Raw genomic sequence first — 13,634 nt, 5'->3', positions numbered from 1 at the left:
GTTTATATGTATAACACATTCACATTATAGTTCAGAAAATACATTAAAAAAAATGCACATTCGTATCTGTCTGCCTGTCTGGACGCGACAAACTCAAAGACTATACAACTGATTGCAATGAAATTCAGTATGGAGATAGTTAGAGACCCTCGAAAGGACATAGGCTACTTTCTATCCCGGGACAAAAATAAAGCGGGACTTTTATCTCCGAAAATACTTTAACGTGGGAAAGCCGCGGACAAAAGCTAGTATATTATAAAACAGAGCTCCACGCGTGATCTGTTTGTCTGAACGTAATAAACTCAAAAACTACTGAACGGATTTCGATCATATTTGGTATGGAGATCGTTGGAGACCCTAAGAAGGACATAGGCCGGAAAAAATAACTTCGATCATATTCTAAAAGGCCTAATATTGGTGTAAACTTAAATATTTTGGAGATTTTGCCTTAAATATTTTTTTAAGTTGGATTTTCCTAAACAGAACCCCATAAGTTAGATTTCTGTAGACGTCGAACTTGCACAGGTGCATGTAGTTCAATTGTAATACAACATGTAGATACACAATATAAGGACAACCCCTTGTGGTAGCTCCACGACACAAATAAGTACTTACCTTAACATAACCATAACACAAAATCATGCAAGAACAAGGTCGGGTGGGTCCAGCGACATTCTATCTAAAGGCCTGAAGAGCTTCTCATCTTTTATAGGTGCTTAATGGTCTAATACGCGCATTGGCTGTGAACCGGGAAGTCCTGAATCCAGTTCTCAAGGGTAAGACATCTTACTTTTATAATTTTCTCAGAATTAAGTCATATACTTAAAGGAGTAAACCTAAGATGGCGGCTGGTTATTAAACCTAAGCTAAATTATTGTCGTCAACTCGTTTAAGCCTGAGACACATTAAAATGTCATCTACTAATATGACTTTCGCTATCATCAGTCATCATATAACTTTCCATAGCATCTTCCTCAAAGTTATGATCTTGTAATTAAGGATAGCATAAATTGAATGATAAAGAATATTTATAGGTAGGATCAGTATCATCCTAATGAACGATGATATTGGGCAGTAAGGACATACTGGCTCGGTATTTTTTGTCAATAGGCCGGCACACGATCTATTGGGCAAAATATAAACCATTATTAAGTCTACGACTTAAAAGGTACCTACGCCATGTGCATGAATCTTGATTTAGGCTATTCTTACTGGGAACCTCATTACCTAGGTCATCAACGAATGCCGCGCACGATTTATCTCGATGATTGTAACTCGAAGTAGTCTTAGGTTTTTCCCTATAAACTTCATATTTTATGTTTACTTAGGTATAAGTACGTCGAATTTCATTAAATAACGCGGCGGAAACTAGGTGTATAATAGATATTTCATAGCCGGGTCCATCTCTTTTTATGATGAAGGTATCTCTAGCTTCCACCGCCAATTACATAGAGCAGGACCACCAGGATACCAGATTACTACCTGGAGTTGACTTACATTAAAATATTTTTTCATAAAGTTCTTTAAAACGCAATCAGTCCTAAAAATACCACGTGAATATAAATTTAGGCAGGTTTAAAGTTTAAACTCAAGCCCTTTTAAACGTCAGCGTGCCATTAAATTTTGTTTGAAATACTTAGATAAATAACAAAAGATTGTAAGAAGTTATTTGAAAAGGCTTTTTCGAAGTAATTTAATTTATTCCGGAAATTTAAAACAATTAGTAAATGTAGGTATTTAGTACTAGTGGAAAAATTAAGTAGCTAAAGGTAGGTTAAGTAATCGTTCCTTGTTCTGGAAATATTTATTTGCTGCCTTCTTACAGTAAATGCTTAGATTAATCAAGTTGTGTTAAGTGAAACACCAAATGGTTTCGGGCTTGGGTGTTTCATTAAAAGTCGGTCTTGGGTCTATTAATCTACATCGGTTTACTGTGAGACAGTGATACTCCAACACTCCATCTTTTAATAAATAACATTGTTTTTTAATTAAAGACTGCATCATACTGCAAACATACTTCAGCACTTAGTTCCAACCGTAGCTTCGGCTTCGGACACCTTTGGCCAATATAGGTCGAAACATTGAGTAATATATTTCCTACGCAAGTCAAAGGCGGAAGGTTCCTAGTAAGTTCAATCGAAATAAATTTATAAAATGTTATTGTTCACATTACTTAGAAATATGACATTTAGCAAATGTTAGATCAACTTCTAGAGCTGATAATACTAATTTTCTATGTGAGGTTATTTTTTTATGTGCATGTCCGATTAAGTGCTATAGATAGTGTGATATGTACATCAAAAAATCTCCGACAATACCACGGAGAGTGCAGTGTTCAATCACGATCCAGCCGGCCAAGTTTTTGCACCCTAAAATTTTCAGTTACGGACAATGTTCAGTGCCTGCAATAACCATGACTTTATCCAAATACATAATCGAACATTATAATAGCATACATATTCCTATTATATATATCTATAATTGTTTAGACCCCATATAGATAACAAAACATATGTTTATTATCAAACCGTAGATTGCTTTTTCTTCAACGTAATAATTCCATTTGGGATTTTCATATTAACTCACCGTCGAATACCACATTTTTTTTTCTATTAATTTAAGTCGTTACTTAGCTACTCAAACAATTCTCAGACACGAGGTGACGATACATAGTGCCTTCTGCTGAAGCTAAAACTTACTTGATCTTCAGAGCACCTAATAATATACCATCGTAAATTCGGTTGATCTTAAGTCTTAGCACATTAGATGTATGAAGTAGAAAGTAATATTATAATTTATGAGCGTATCTATTAATATAAATAAACATATAGATACTTATATTGTACTTAAATAAATCATGAGTACCTGCAGTCAGCCTGTAGAGCATATTATATACTTGGCTTTTTATAGCACAGATTCATAGAGCTAAGGAAGTTTCCCGCGGAGTTTCGATTGTCATACTAGTGTAGTGTACACAACTTTTGAGGCTCGGTCTAGCGGTCACTCTGAGTCTACCAAATGGCGAACTTACAGGTTATAAGACCGGCAACCCCAACAAAACAAACCAGTCGCCTCTGAGCATGGGTGGAAGTAGTGGATTACACGCCTCCTTTGAGCCTTATATTTATTATTTACCCACGTAAATAATAAATAAAAGGCTCAAAGGAGGCATGTATTTTTTTATTTTAATTTTCATTAAGGAAAGTTATAAATTACTTAATCGGTCATAAAGTGAAATATCACGAAGTTATGTTATCATTACAAAAATCTCAAAAAGTCCAAATATTTTAAGGAATATCGAGATTTTAGCGTGATCTTTGTAGATCATAGAGGTTCTAACAATAGGCTGATATGTGAATCTAAGATTAATTTACGATTAGGTAAGTATAAAAAAAAATGATGAAATATAACACATACTTAGGACCTCTTTTACAACTTCTAAGTAAATCCCAGTCTTCACAATAAGCCGGCCAATGCACAAGTTACACTCTAATATATGCTCTCCTTAAAGTTACTCCTAATGGTGATAAAATAATATGAGTACTATCCAAATTAGTTAGAACTAAGTATAACTGTCAAATCAAAGTTAATTGAAAATTGTGAATAGGTTTTTTTCTCTATAATAATAATATCAGCCCTGTATTATATACTTGCCCACTGCTGAGCACGGGCCTCCTCTACTACTGAGAGGGATTAGGCCTTAGTCCACCACGCTGGCCCAGTGCGGATTGGTAGACTTCACACACCTTCGAAATTCCTATAGAGAACTTCTCAGATGTGCAGGTTTCCTCACGATCCGCCCTGTGGAATGGGGGCGTTTGAAGAATTCCACCACGGTATCCCCTGCCTGTCGTAAGAGGCGACTAATAGGGGCCACGAAGGGGGTCGTCGGCGGGCAGCAGGGGGCTGTCCGCCCTAGTGCATTTTTGTGCATCCTTGCACATTTTTCGGTTGACCCCCGGGATGGACGGCAGTGTGTAGTTGGCCTCATGCTGCCGTAGACGCCGAGGGCGTCCTTCAGTGCGTGGGGGCTTCTGAGCCCCCCCCATAAGAGACGGGCCGCAAGGCGGCACCGCGCAGGGGCGGCTGCGGACGAATACTTAGACACTTCCGTCAGAGGAAGCCCGCAGTCGTCCCTAATGCGCCGAAGAGGGCCACCGCGGAGTTTTAGCTGGTAGGCCGTGCATAGGTTAGTTGTACCTACTCGGGTTAGGGACTCGGCCCGGCGGTCGCCCGAAGGTCGTCATCAAATCCGGGCGACTCAACGCCGGGCCGTAAGGCACGGTTACCCCAGCATAACCGCTCAGTCGCCCCCCACGAAGGCTGGGCGGTAGTAATAAGGGACTTTCTCCGCGAAACCAAAAAAAAAAAAAAAAAAAGTTGCCTCACGATGTTTTCCTTCAACGTTAAAGCGAACGATAAATTCACAAAGAATACACACATGATTTTTTAGAAAAGTCAGAGGTGTGTGCCCTTGGGATTTGAACCTGCGGACATTCGTCTCGGCAGACCGTTCCATACCCAACTAGGCTATCGTCGCTTTTTTTCTCTATAAGGTCTACAAAACTGGTTTCAAACACTAAACATTCGTAAAATACAGTTATACAGTATCTTCAAGATATTTGCAACCTTCTTGAAGTTTGCTAGATGAATGCTCTGAAAAATGTTTATCACTTTCTATAATAGAACTAGCATGGCTATAGGCTTCGCCGTTCATATTTCCATATATATTATAATTCTCTCTAACAGCATATTCTAGGTAAGTATAGATATATTATTTGCTTATCCTGTTAAGGTTATAGCTTAAGGTCCATTTTTCATACAATTTCGTCATATTAAATTTTAAAGGCCGAAATATCCATGCATATTAATTATTTTTACGTTTTTCTTTCAACTGCGAGAACTAATCACTAACTAGACGTGAATTTAAATTCTTTACTTGTCAATACTTGTTTAGTTACCCAGATTAAAGGTGAAACAAAATGTATGAAAAATGGACCTTAAGCTATAACCTTAATCGGAGATCATTTATTTCCTGTGCCAGTTGCTGATGTTAGCAAGCCATAAAATCATTATGAGGTGATAGTTTTCTGTCTTCGTTTAATGTAAAGGTGTTTACTGTTTGCAAACTCGGCGTTCATCTAATGTCATGTCTGATCCGGACATAACTTTCTCCATTGGCACAACTACGAAAAATCAGCTTCACTCATTTTTGTATATTTTATAAAACCGGAACAATTTTTGTGGCTGTCGAGTCAAAATGATTAGTGATTACACTAAACTTGACGGTAAATAGTAACGAGCTTTGTATTTTACCGTAACAAGTTATGTAAAAATGAGATTTATATAGTTCTACGACAGTGGCGAAGCGTCTACACAACCCTTTTCCTACCGGCTTCCCTTTAAGGATTATGGACGTTGGTCTTAGTTTTCGTTTTTTGTTAAATTGGCCACGATATGTTATCTAAGGCCATATTTTTTTGCTTTGGGTTACCTTTTGACAATTTTCACCCTTCGCCACTGTTCTACGACCAACTAAACGTTTTTTTTAACCTGACACGTTTATTAACCTGACAAGGGTCTTTTTGAGACACCGGACACCGGACTTTTGAGTAAGCGCTTTAAGCGCTCGCAACCTTAGATAATTAAGCAACGATGCTGAAGGCAACCCACTAACGAGTTACGAACGTCGGCCCAAGACGGTCTCTGGGAGAGGATGACACATCAAGGATTAGGGATGAGAGTACAAAGAACAATCGATCCATTACCGTATTCCTCGGCACGCAGGCCGGAACTATTAGAAGGGTCGGGTGGACGGGGAACGCGGCGAGGAAAGTGCGGTCTTAAAGAGTGTAAGGGTTTCAGGAACTCGTTTTTACCACGAATAGTCAGAGTGATATCATCCGCTGGATCTATAAGAAAAGGACGCGGCTGTCTCCATTTAGTCCGATCGAATGGAGAGTTAAACGTGTAACGTGGCCTTACTTGGTAATATTGCTACCCAGCTTGATGTTTGGTGATATATTTTGAGAACAAGATATATCCTACACAGGTAACCACGCCAAAATTTTAAATTAAGCAAATGAAATTGCAACAACGAAAACATTCACTAAAATAATAATAAGTATTATTTATGGTTTAATTTTAATGACTATTTCCCAGTAATGGGAATTAGCGTGTATGATTCGGGTTAAAAATGTATTGTAATGTGTTATTTGGAATTTTGTTTTATGTCTATATAGTAAACTATTGTCCACAAACAAAATGATTGCGGATACTGGCCGAATTATTACACATAAAATAACATCATAAATAATTGAAAAAAGAATAAAAATTTAATTGATAAAAACAATAAAATTAAATATCAATAATTACAAATACTTCATATTTATCATCTTTTGGTTCGTCAACGATCTGCATAGCCGAGTACGTGATTGCTTTCACCTCCGTGCCTTGTGGATGTTTGCCGATTTGAAACTCTTCACCGTAGCACTTGCACACTATCTTAAATTCCTTCATATCAAATTCCGTTATTACTAACTTCTTGCAAATTAAAAAAGGCTCTACGGAGAATAAAAACAATAACTCATCAAGAAAGTGGTACAGTATGCCCATAAGGTCTTCAGCTGTGGCCTCGATTGTGTGTACTTCTTTAATCTGGACATATTCAAGATCAGTCATGTAGCCAAACATGGCCATGCCGCACTGCTCGAACGCCTCCTTCAAAGTATCACCCCATGCGTGCAATCTGAAAAAAATAAATAAATACATATTTATTGGCAATATTAACATGAGCCGGTTCAATTTTATTGAGTGACCCAAATGCCGATTTAAATATTATGAAATGTTAAGACCTCAAAATAGATGACTTAATAAGGGCTGTGGATTTAGGGTATTTGGAGAATCCTACCCACGGTATACCCAGCCTTTCGCGATGATTTGGGGCCTCGGACAATCCAGAGAATATAATACACTGTGCTATGTACTTTGCACATTCTCTTTTGACCAATGTGCGATTCCCCGCAAGGACAGCATCCTTGTGAATGTATAGGCTTCTGAATCCCTACAGACGGAAATGGGTCTCCTGACAGCATAGCGCATGGGGCGATGGGGGCTATGATATAGGCATTTATTGCCGAAGGAACACTGACTGATCCTTGCCTGACCTAATTGACCCATTTGGGGGCCACCACGGATGTTTTGTCAGTTTGCCATTTTTGGGGATAGTAGTGTAGTGTCGTCAGTCTTAATGTTATTCATTATATTGATATTGTCCATCTTTACGGTTGGCATGACGCTGGATCGTAAGCTCGTGATCCCAAAATAACCGTTCCGTAGCACGTAAACTACGCAGTAGGTAATGGTCATGATACGTCCCCGCAAAAATGTGGTCACCTGGCGCCAAAAAGAGTTGCCATTAATTGTGCTAAAAATAAACTCCAGTTGATTGTGTATCGGTTCTATATTTTATATTTTTAGAACATGCATATGCAAGCTATACAAGTAACGAATGAAAAATCTTATGACAGTTTAGAAACGGAAGTTAGAATGCGATTTTTTTTGCGTAAGTAGTACCAAATTTTGTTAATTTGTTAATTTAAATTTAATAGCCAAAGGGAACATAGCTGAAAAAAGTAGCAACCAATAATTATCGATGTTGTTGAAATAGTTTAACAGTTCGGTACATCAATATGTGTTGTAAACATATTGAACGAAATGAGACAAGAGCCATTAACTTTAGCCTCAAGAAGACGTACTAAGTGGGTTGCAAAAATCCACCACACCGATGTGTCGAAATTTTTAGAGGGAATCAAAACAAAAATGACGTGAGACAATTATATGCATTACATAGTAATAAGCCTCGAGCATAAAAAATAGCTAATATCTTTTTTAGAATAAAAGTTGTTTTAGAAGCCAAAAAAAACACCTTTATGAGGGTATTCCTATATTAAAAAATTGTAAATAGTAAAGGTTTGACGTGCACTTTTAATAAAGCGACATCTGTTGGAGGCAATTGGTACAACTTATTACTTAAGTAGCACCATTTACAAAACAGAAAGCGATTGATATATAGGATTATTTTATGCAATAAGAAGTAATAAAAGTGTAATAGTTATATGAGAATAGCCTATAACATTGCTTTTTTCCATTCCAAAGGCAAAGTTGGCTAAAATATGTTTCCCCATAGAAGATATGTCGGTAAGTATTAATGTCTTCAAGGTCCCCGATTCCCGCATAAAATAAAATGAAAAAACATGATTGTGGGTTATGATAGTCCTACTACTCCCGAGCCTGTTACAGAAAAAAAACTGATTATTTGTACATACAGCAAGAAAAAAATATTGAAATTCATCAACATTTCGAAAATGGTGACACTTTTACAGAGTTAATTTTATGTCTGGTAGAACATCCTTCAAGTATCTTCCCCTTAAGTTTATCGTACGATTTATGGGACACTCTATTTTATTAACGCACAACGGCCCGACTTGCTACGAGCTAAGTGCGGAAAATATGTAGCTACACTAACATACAAAAGTAATCCTGTACCACACACTAAAGTGCCAAGTTGTTTGTGCGGCTATTATACCGAGAGGCGGTCATAGGGAGTGTGGAAGGGCGATCCGGAAACCGCCCTAGGCCTCAGATTTATTAAGGCCGCTACCTGTTGAAATTTGATGAGCATAGCTTAATAAGCATTTATTGGTAGTATTAGCCATACTCACACATATTTATACAAAATAATATTTTATGTTGTCTATGAGTGATACTCGCGTATGGCTATTATTGGATTCAAATCCTAATAGTTCTCTTTAATAAAAAAATTTTTCATGGTGATTTACAACTAGCTTTTCTAGTTCTAAACGTCCCTATATGTGATGTTAAAAAGCCTTGTTAGTTCATTATTTTGTCTCTTGCTTTACTATGGAGGGAAGTGTACTTTTAATATTTCCAAGTTATCCCTAATTTTCTATTTGATAAAGAGAGATTATTGTTCCCTGAGACTCGCAGAGATTCGGCAATTGGTGTTATTAAATGCGTGCCACTCTTGATTCTGGTTTACAGAAGGTGCAATGGCGGCTGTGAAGGCGAGGAAAGTCTATGTAAATATATTGATACAGAACTGGTAATATATATAAGCATTAGGGCGCGACCGCAGCGCCAGCGGTGCCAACAATACCCAGGCTCACGGCGCAGATCCTGAAGGAGCGCAAGCGCGCGACAAAACTTAGGGTCATGCACAGGGCCAACCTCAGCTCGCCCTGGGCGAATAATTTTTTGGCGCCTTTTCTCGGATGATTTACTTAGGAACTAGCTGTATCTTTGTAGGCAAATCCATAACAATGTTATTCTGTGGTATCTTAGGCCAAAAATGGGCTATTGATAATTTATTTATTTTTACCTATTTCTGTAATTTTCGAAGTGATATCTATCTCTAGGAAATTGACATCTATACATATTATAAAACAAAGTCCCCAAAAGCTGTCTGTCTGTATGTGATCGATTTTCTCAAAATCTACTGAACAAATTTTTGTACACTTTTTACTAAAAAATGTGCAATTCTTGAAGGAGGTTTAAGTATTAAATACATTACGGTTTTATGTAAATTCACTGAAATATAAAAATTACTGTTGAAGAGGTGGTGTGGTTGTAAAAAAATCTTGTGAGTCGGGATTTACGCGGGAAAAACTTTGAGGCATACTGATATCCTTGCGGACGAAGCCGCGGGCACAGCTAGTTGGCTACATAGTTACTATGATAATCATCAGTAAACTATTGGGACCAAACAATGGAATATTGATAATTTCTTTTTTTATTGACTACCTCAGTGGGATTTAATTACATGCACAGTAGACTTCCACCATGTGGTCTTCCATTCAAATCTAAATTAATTTGGGTTGTGAAAAGTGATATTGTTATTTTTCTCAATATGAGCATGGAGTCTGGAATTTGTGCCTGATATAGCGAGACCTTCACCCTTCTATCACATCAGGCAGAATACATGGACTGAAAAGTTAGTCCACTGCTTGCCCTTTTGCAAAGAGTAAGCTCTTTCTGGATTAAGATGTATGTGTGGTTATTTTTTTTACATCCCGTAAAAAAAATCCCAGATTCAAACGGCTAGTTAAAGTGGTGAGCCCACTGCAACAAATCATGTGGTTTGTATCTGCAGTCAAAGTATAGAACAAAGACTGAATGAGTGGTTGCAGGTTTAGTGGTGTCCAAATGATAAATAAAGAAAATAATCTTTGATGGAAAACATTTAAATGTCATATCTCCCAGTAATAAATGGAATCTAATGTGGTAAATCCAAAATTGTATAAAAACAGATACTATTTTTTTACATTTTTATATTTTCTCTTTCTTGGTGCTGTTTTAGGTTAATATAGAAATTCCACAAATAATCTAATCTGTGTATAATTGTCACAGTAATTCTATTGCACAATATTACATTATAAACTTAAGCAGACTTCAGAGGTAATCATTCATATATTTCCCTAGTGTATAACAAATAATAAGAAAATCAATAGTCACATTGCTTTATCACTGGAGTATGTACCTAGTGCAGATATTACTATCAATGCTGAAGTTAAGCCCCATTTTAAATGTTAAAATAATTTCATTAAAGACTTACTGAACATCCGCAGTGTGGTCCAAATCTGAAAAGAATATAAAAATAACATTAACCATTAACTTCCACAATATTTTAATCAAATCGGAGAAATAATCGTGTAATTTTTATTTTCATCTGCAATAAACAATCTTACACTCGTATTTAACAGGTGGTATTTTGTAATCTTCTTCCGTAAGAACAGACTCCTCTGGTTCACACATGATAACTTTATTTACTATTAGATACTGATAGCAGTATAATGTAAACACCAAAGTAAACACCGCAGAGACCAATAATACTTCTGACCAAAGAGTTTATATTGGATATGTAAACTTCTAATCACTTTTGACAATCTGAAATCAACATCCGTTTAAAAATCAATAAAAAAATATGACGGGTGGGTTTCAGTGTTACCAACTTTTTTCCCGAAAAAACATAAACGGCATAAATCACCGCATACCCTTACCTTATTAGCTAGGTACTTTCTAAAATATTACAATAAAAGGCACCACCAACTGAAGACAATATTTCTCCGCTGAATGTGGGAGCTTGTATTTGATACTACAGTGAACAGTCCAATCCCCAGCCTAAATCATCTGTACCTACTTTTTGTTTATGAGTGTTTACCAGCAGAGACCAATAAACGGCTTACCAGTGTCATCTGTGATCAATCATCAATCATCATTCAATCCTCAATTCGGGTCAAGCCTTAGCTGTGGTCCATTGTTCAACTGTCATCACTCACACTTTCCTTCTGAGCACTTTCCATATATATATATTATAATTCTCTTTGACTCACACTTATTACACATTATTTGTCTTTGACCATCTTTGACACTCATAAATTATTGACATTCGAATTTTAATTCATTTCTCTGTTCAAATTTCTCGATTTTCAATTCTTTTTTGGAGCAGTTTGTTGGGTCAAGTTTTTTTAGTTTATTTCTGAATTATTTACAGTATAATTTTACAGATTCATCTTCAAGAATGGACCCTATTGCAATTTTACAAAGCAGAATTGAACAATTGGAAGCGAAACTGGGATTTTCAACCAATTCGACCGTAGATGGTCAGCAAGGCGATTCCGCTACAGTTAATCTATTGAATACAGCACAGACCATCAGTAACGCGACTGCCGGACACGAGAAACTAAATGAAGCTATGCAAATGGCAACCGAATTAAACAATTATGCTGATCCAAATTTTATTGAAAATGTAAGCATGTGCCTGCTTGTTTTACAGGATTTTGAATTGTTGCTTAGCCAAATTAGACGAAGCGTAATTTAGAGTCGAATTCTCCGTTTTATAAATTTGATGTCAAATTATAGGTTTTTCAAATACAGTGACACTTGCTCACAGTTTCACTTTCGTGAAAGACAAAGTACCTCCATGTACATACTTTTCATGGATAAAAAGTGGCTTTATAATTCAAATCATGGACCATTTGTGTAGTTTTATCTTAATTCTGATAATAGATTCGACATTTACTTCCAAACTATACATTTTGTCAAATTTTACACTTTGATAATATTACTAACTTGTAAAAAGCTATTAATTTTAACTATACAGATGCAACAGAATGATATTAATAAAAGGGAGGTGGTTGCAGCAGAACCTGTCATAAGACATCACTGCCAGTGTATGCACCATTGTAAACAGGTAACATTAATATTATTGTTTTAAACTTAAATAAAATTAAACAAACTTTTACACTCCTTTTTTTCAATTATATCCAGTTATAATACTCTCCACTCAAGTACCCTTCTTCAACATAATAATTTTGCCAAGTTGGTCACTCTGATTCCCTGCTGGTTAAATTTTATTTCCGATTTTATCTACAATAGACTGAGTGTAGCTTGCTCCACGGCATGCTAAGCATCATGGACCAGGCCAAAATTATTATTTTACATTGAAAACTTACATATATTATGCTCAATAATGTATTTGTATATATTTGTAATTGCAGGCAGCACCTGTCCTGGAGTCGGAGGCGCTACAACAAGCAGTAGAGATGCAAGGCACTGTGGATAATATGCACAAGGCTGCTGCAGTTGTGAAAGCTGAGGCCGATATGGTAATGACTTCTAATTGAATATCTATTTTTACCTTGGTCCACCATCATGCAAGTAGGTGACCAGTAACACAAATTATGCATTATTATATCATGAAGGAATAGGTTTGTATATATATATATTAGGTTTGTTTAAATTTTTTAATAGCAATCTATGAATATATTTTGTACTAAAATATGGCAGCAAACGTGAACATTGTGTGCATGAAAACTTTGGATTGTAAATCATGTAACCATGTAGTAATAAAATGTAAAGGATTTAGCAGTATGAATATTGAATATCTTTGATGTTAAATATTGTCAAAAAACTAGACTATTTCTGAAGTTCTCTGCCATTGTGAATAAATTCATGCTAGTAATGAGTGATTCTAGTGTTAAGATATCTCGATATACTTGCTGTTTAAAAAAAAATATTAATGTGATGCCATAATAGGCAGTAGTAATAGATGATTGATGTTTGGTTCCCTTTGGATACCTCACTCTCCACAAAATGCAATGCACTTTATCTAAGTTTTCTGTGAGTCAGTAGTACACCGTACCCTTTGAGACGATACTAATAATATTATGAACAGCGTGGACCTCCCACTTCAAAGGGATTATGCTTGATATTATGTCTGAGTATACTTTTAATATAAACAGTGTTTATTATTGCATCTAGGTATCTCACGGGATACAACAGTTAGCTGAGACATGTGGCACTGCTGCATTAGACGCCTCGGAACAGCTTGCCGCGGTTGCACAAAAGGTAGAGCAAGTTGAGCAGAAGATATTCCCTAAGAGGCGAAATGGACTTGACTAAACAAAACTCTTAGATAAAAATTATTATTTTGGCTGGAACCTTTTTTATTATTAATCAATTGCGTTTATTTATTTTAAAAAAATTAAAAGTATAATTTTGTTCATTAACATGTTTTAATTTACCAATCCAATATCCATATACATAAATATATT

At 36.2% G+C, this 13,634-nt stretch overlaps 2 protein-coding genes across 2 annotated transcripts; one reads left to right on the top strand and one right to left on the bottom strand.

Moving 5' to 3' along the window:
* Positions 1-6,311: 6,311 nt before the first annotated feature.
* Positions 6,312-10,992, bottom strand: LOC115442106 (protein archease-like). Its single transcript, XM_030167077.2, has 3 exons — positions 10,767-10,992; positions 10,634-10,658; positions 6,312-6,748 (listed from the first exon to the last, which is right to left on the bottom strand). The coding sequence occupies exons 1-3, from the start codon at positions 10,831-10,833 to the stop codon at positions 6,358-6,360; spliced, it is 483 nt and encodes a 160-aa protein (XP_030022937.1). The 5' UTR covers positions 10,834-10,992; the 3' UTR covers positions 6,312-6,357.
* A 359-nt stretch (positions 10,993-11,351) lies between these two features.
* Positions 11,352-13,585, top strand: LOC115442107. The gene is made up of 4 exons (XM_030167078.2): positions 11,352-11,827; positions 12,182-12,271; positions 12,579-12,686; positions 13,342-13,585. Exons 1-4 carry the CDS (start codon positions 11,600-11,602, stop codon positions 13,480-13,482), a joined length of 567 nt encoding a protein of 188 aa, XP_030022938.1. The 5' UTR covers positions 11,352-11,599; the 3' UTR covers positions 13,483-13,585.
* The last annotated feature ends 49 nt before the right edge of the window (positions 13,586-13,634 follow it).

Source organism: Manduca sexta, chromosome 28 (assembly GCF_014839805.1).
Source record: "Manduca sexta isolate Smith_Timp_Sample1 chromosome 28, JHU_Msex_v1.0, whole genome shotgun sequence".
NCBI lineage: Eukaryota > Metazoa > Arthropoda > Insecta > Lepidoptera > Sphingidae > Manduca > Manduca sexta.
This window is presented reverse-complemented; position numbering and strand designations above follow the sequence as displayed.

Bases quoted from the DNA above. Each gene is read 5' to 3' on its own strand.
- LOC115442106 (XM_030167077.2), bottom strand. From the start codon at position 10,833: ATGTGTGAACCAGAGGAGTCTGTTCTTACGGAAGAAGATTACAAAATA. The intron at 10,659-10,766 runs GTAAGATTGTTT...TATTCTTTTCAG, and splicing joins ACCACCTGTTAAATACGAGT to ATTTGGACCACACTGCGGAT. The intron at 6,749-10,633 runs GTAAGTCTTTAA...TATTTTTTTCAG, and splicing joins GACCACACTGCGGATGTTCA to ATTGCACGCATGGGGTGATA.
- LOC115442107 (XM_030167078.2), top strand. From the start codon at position 11,600: ATGGACCCTATTGCAATTTTACAAAGCAGAATTGAACAATTGGAAGCG. The intron at 11,828-12,181 runs GTAAGCATGTGC...TTAACTATACAG, and splicing joins ATCCAAATTTTATTGAAAAT to ATGCAACAGAATGATATTAA. The intron at 12,687-13,341 runs GTAATGACTTCT...TATTGCATCTAG, and splicing joins TGAAAGCTGAGGCCGATATG to GTATCTCACGGGATACAACA.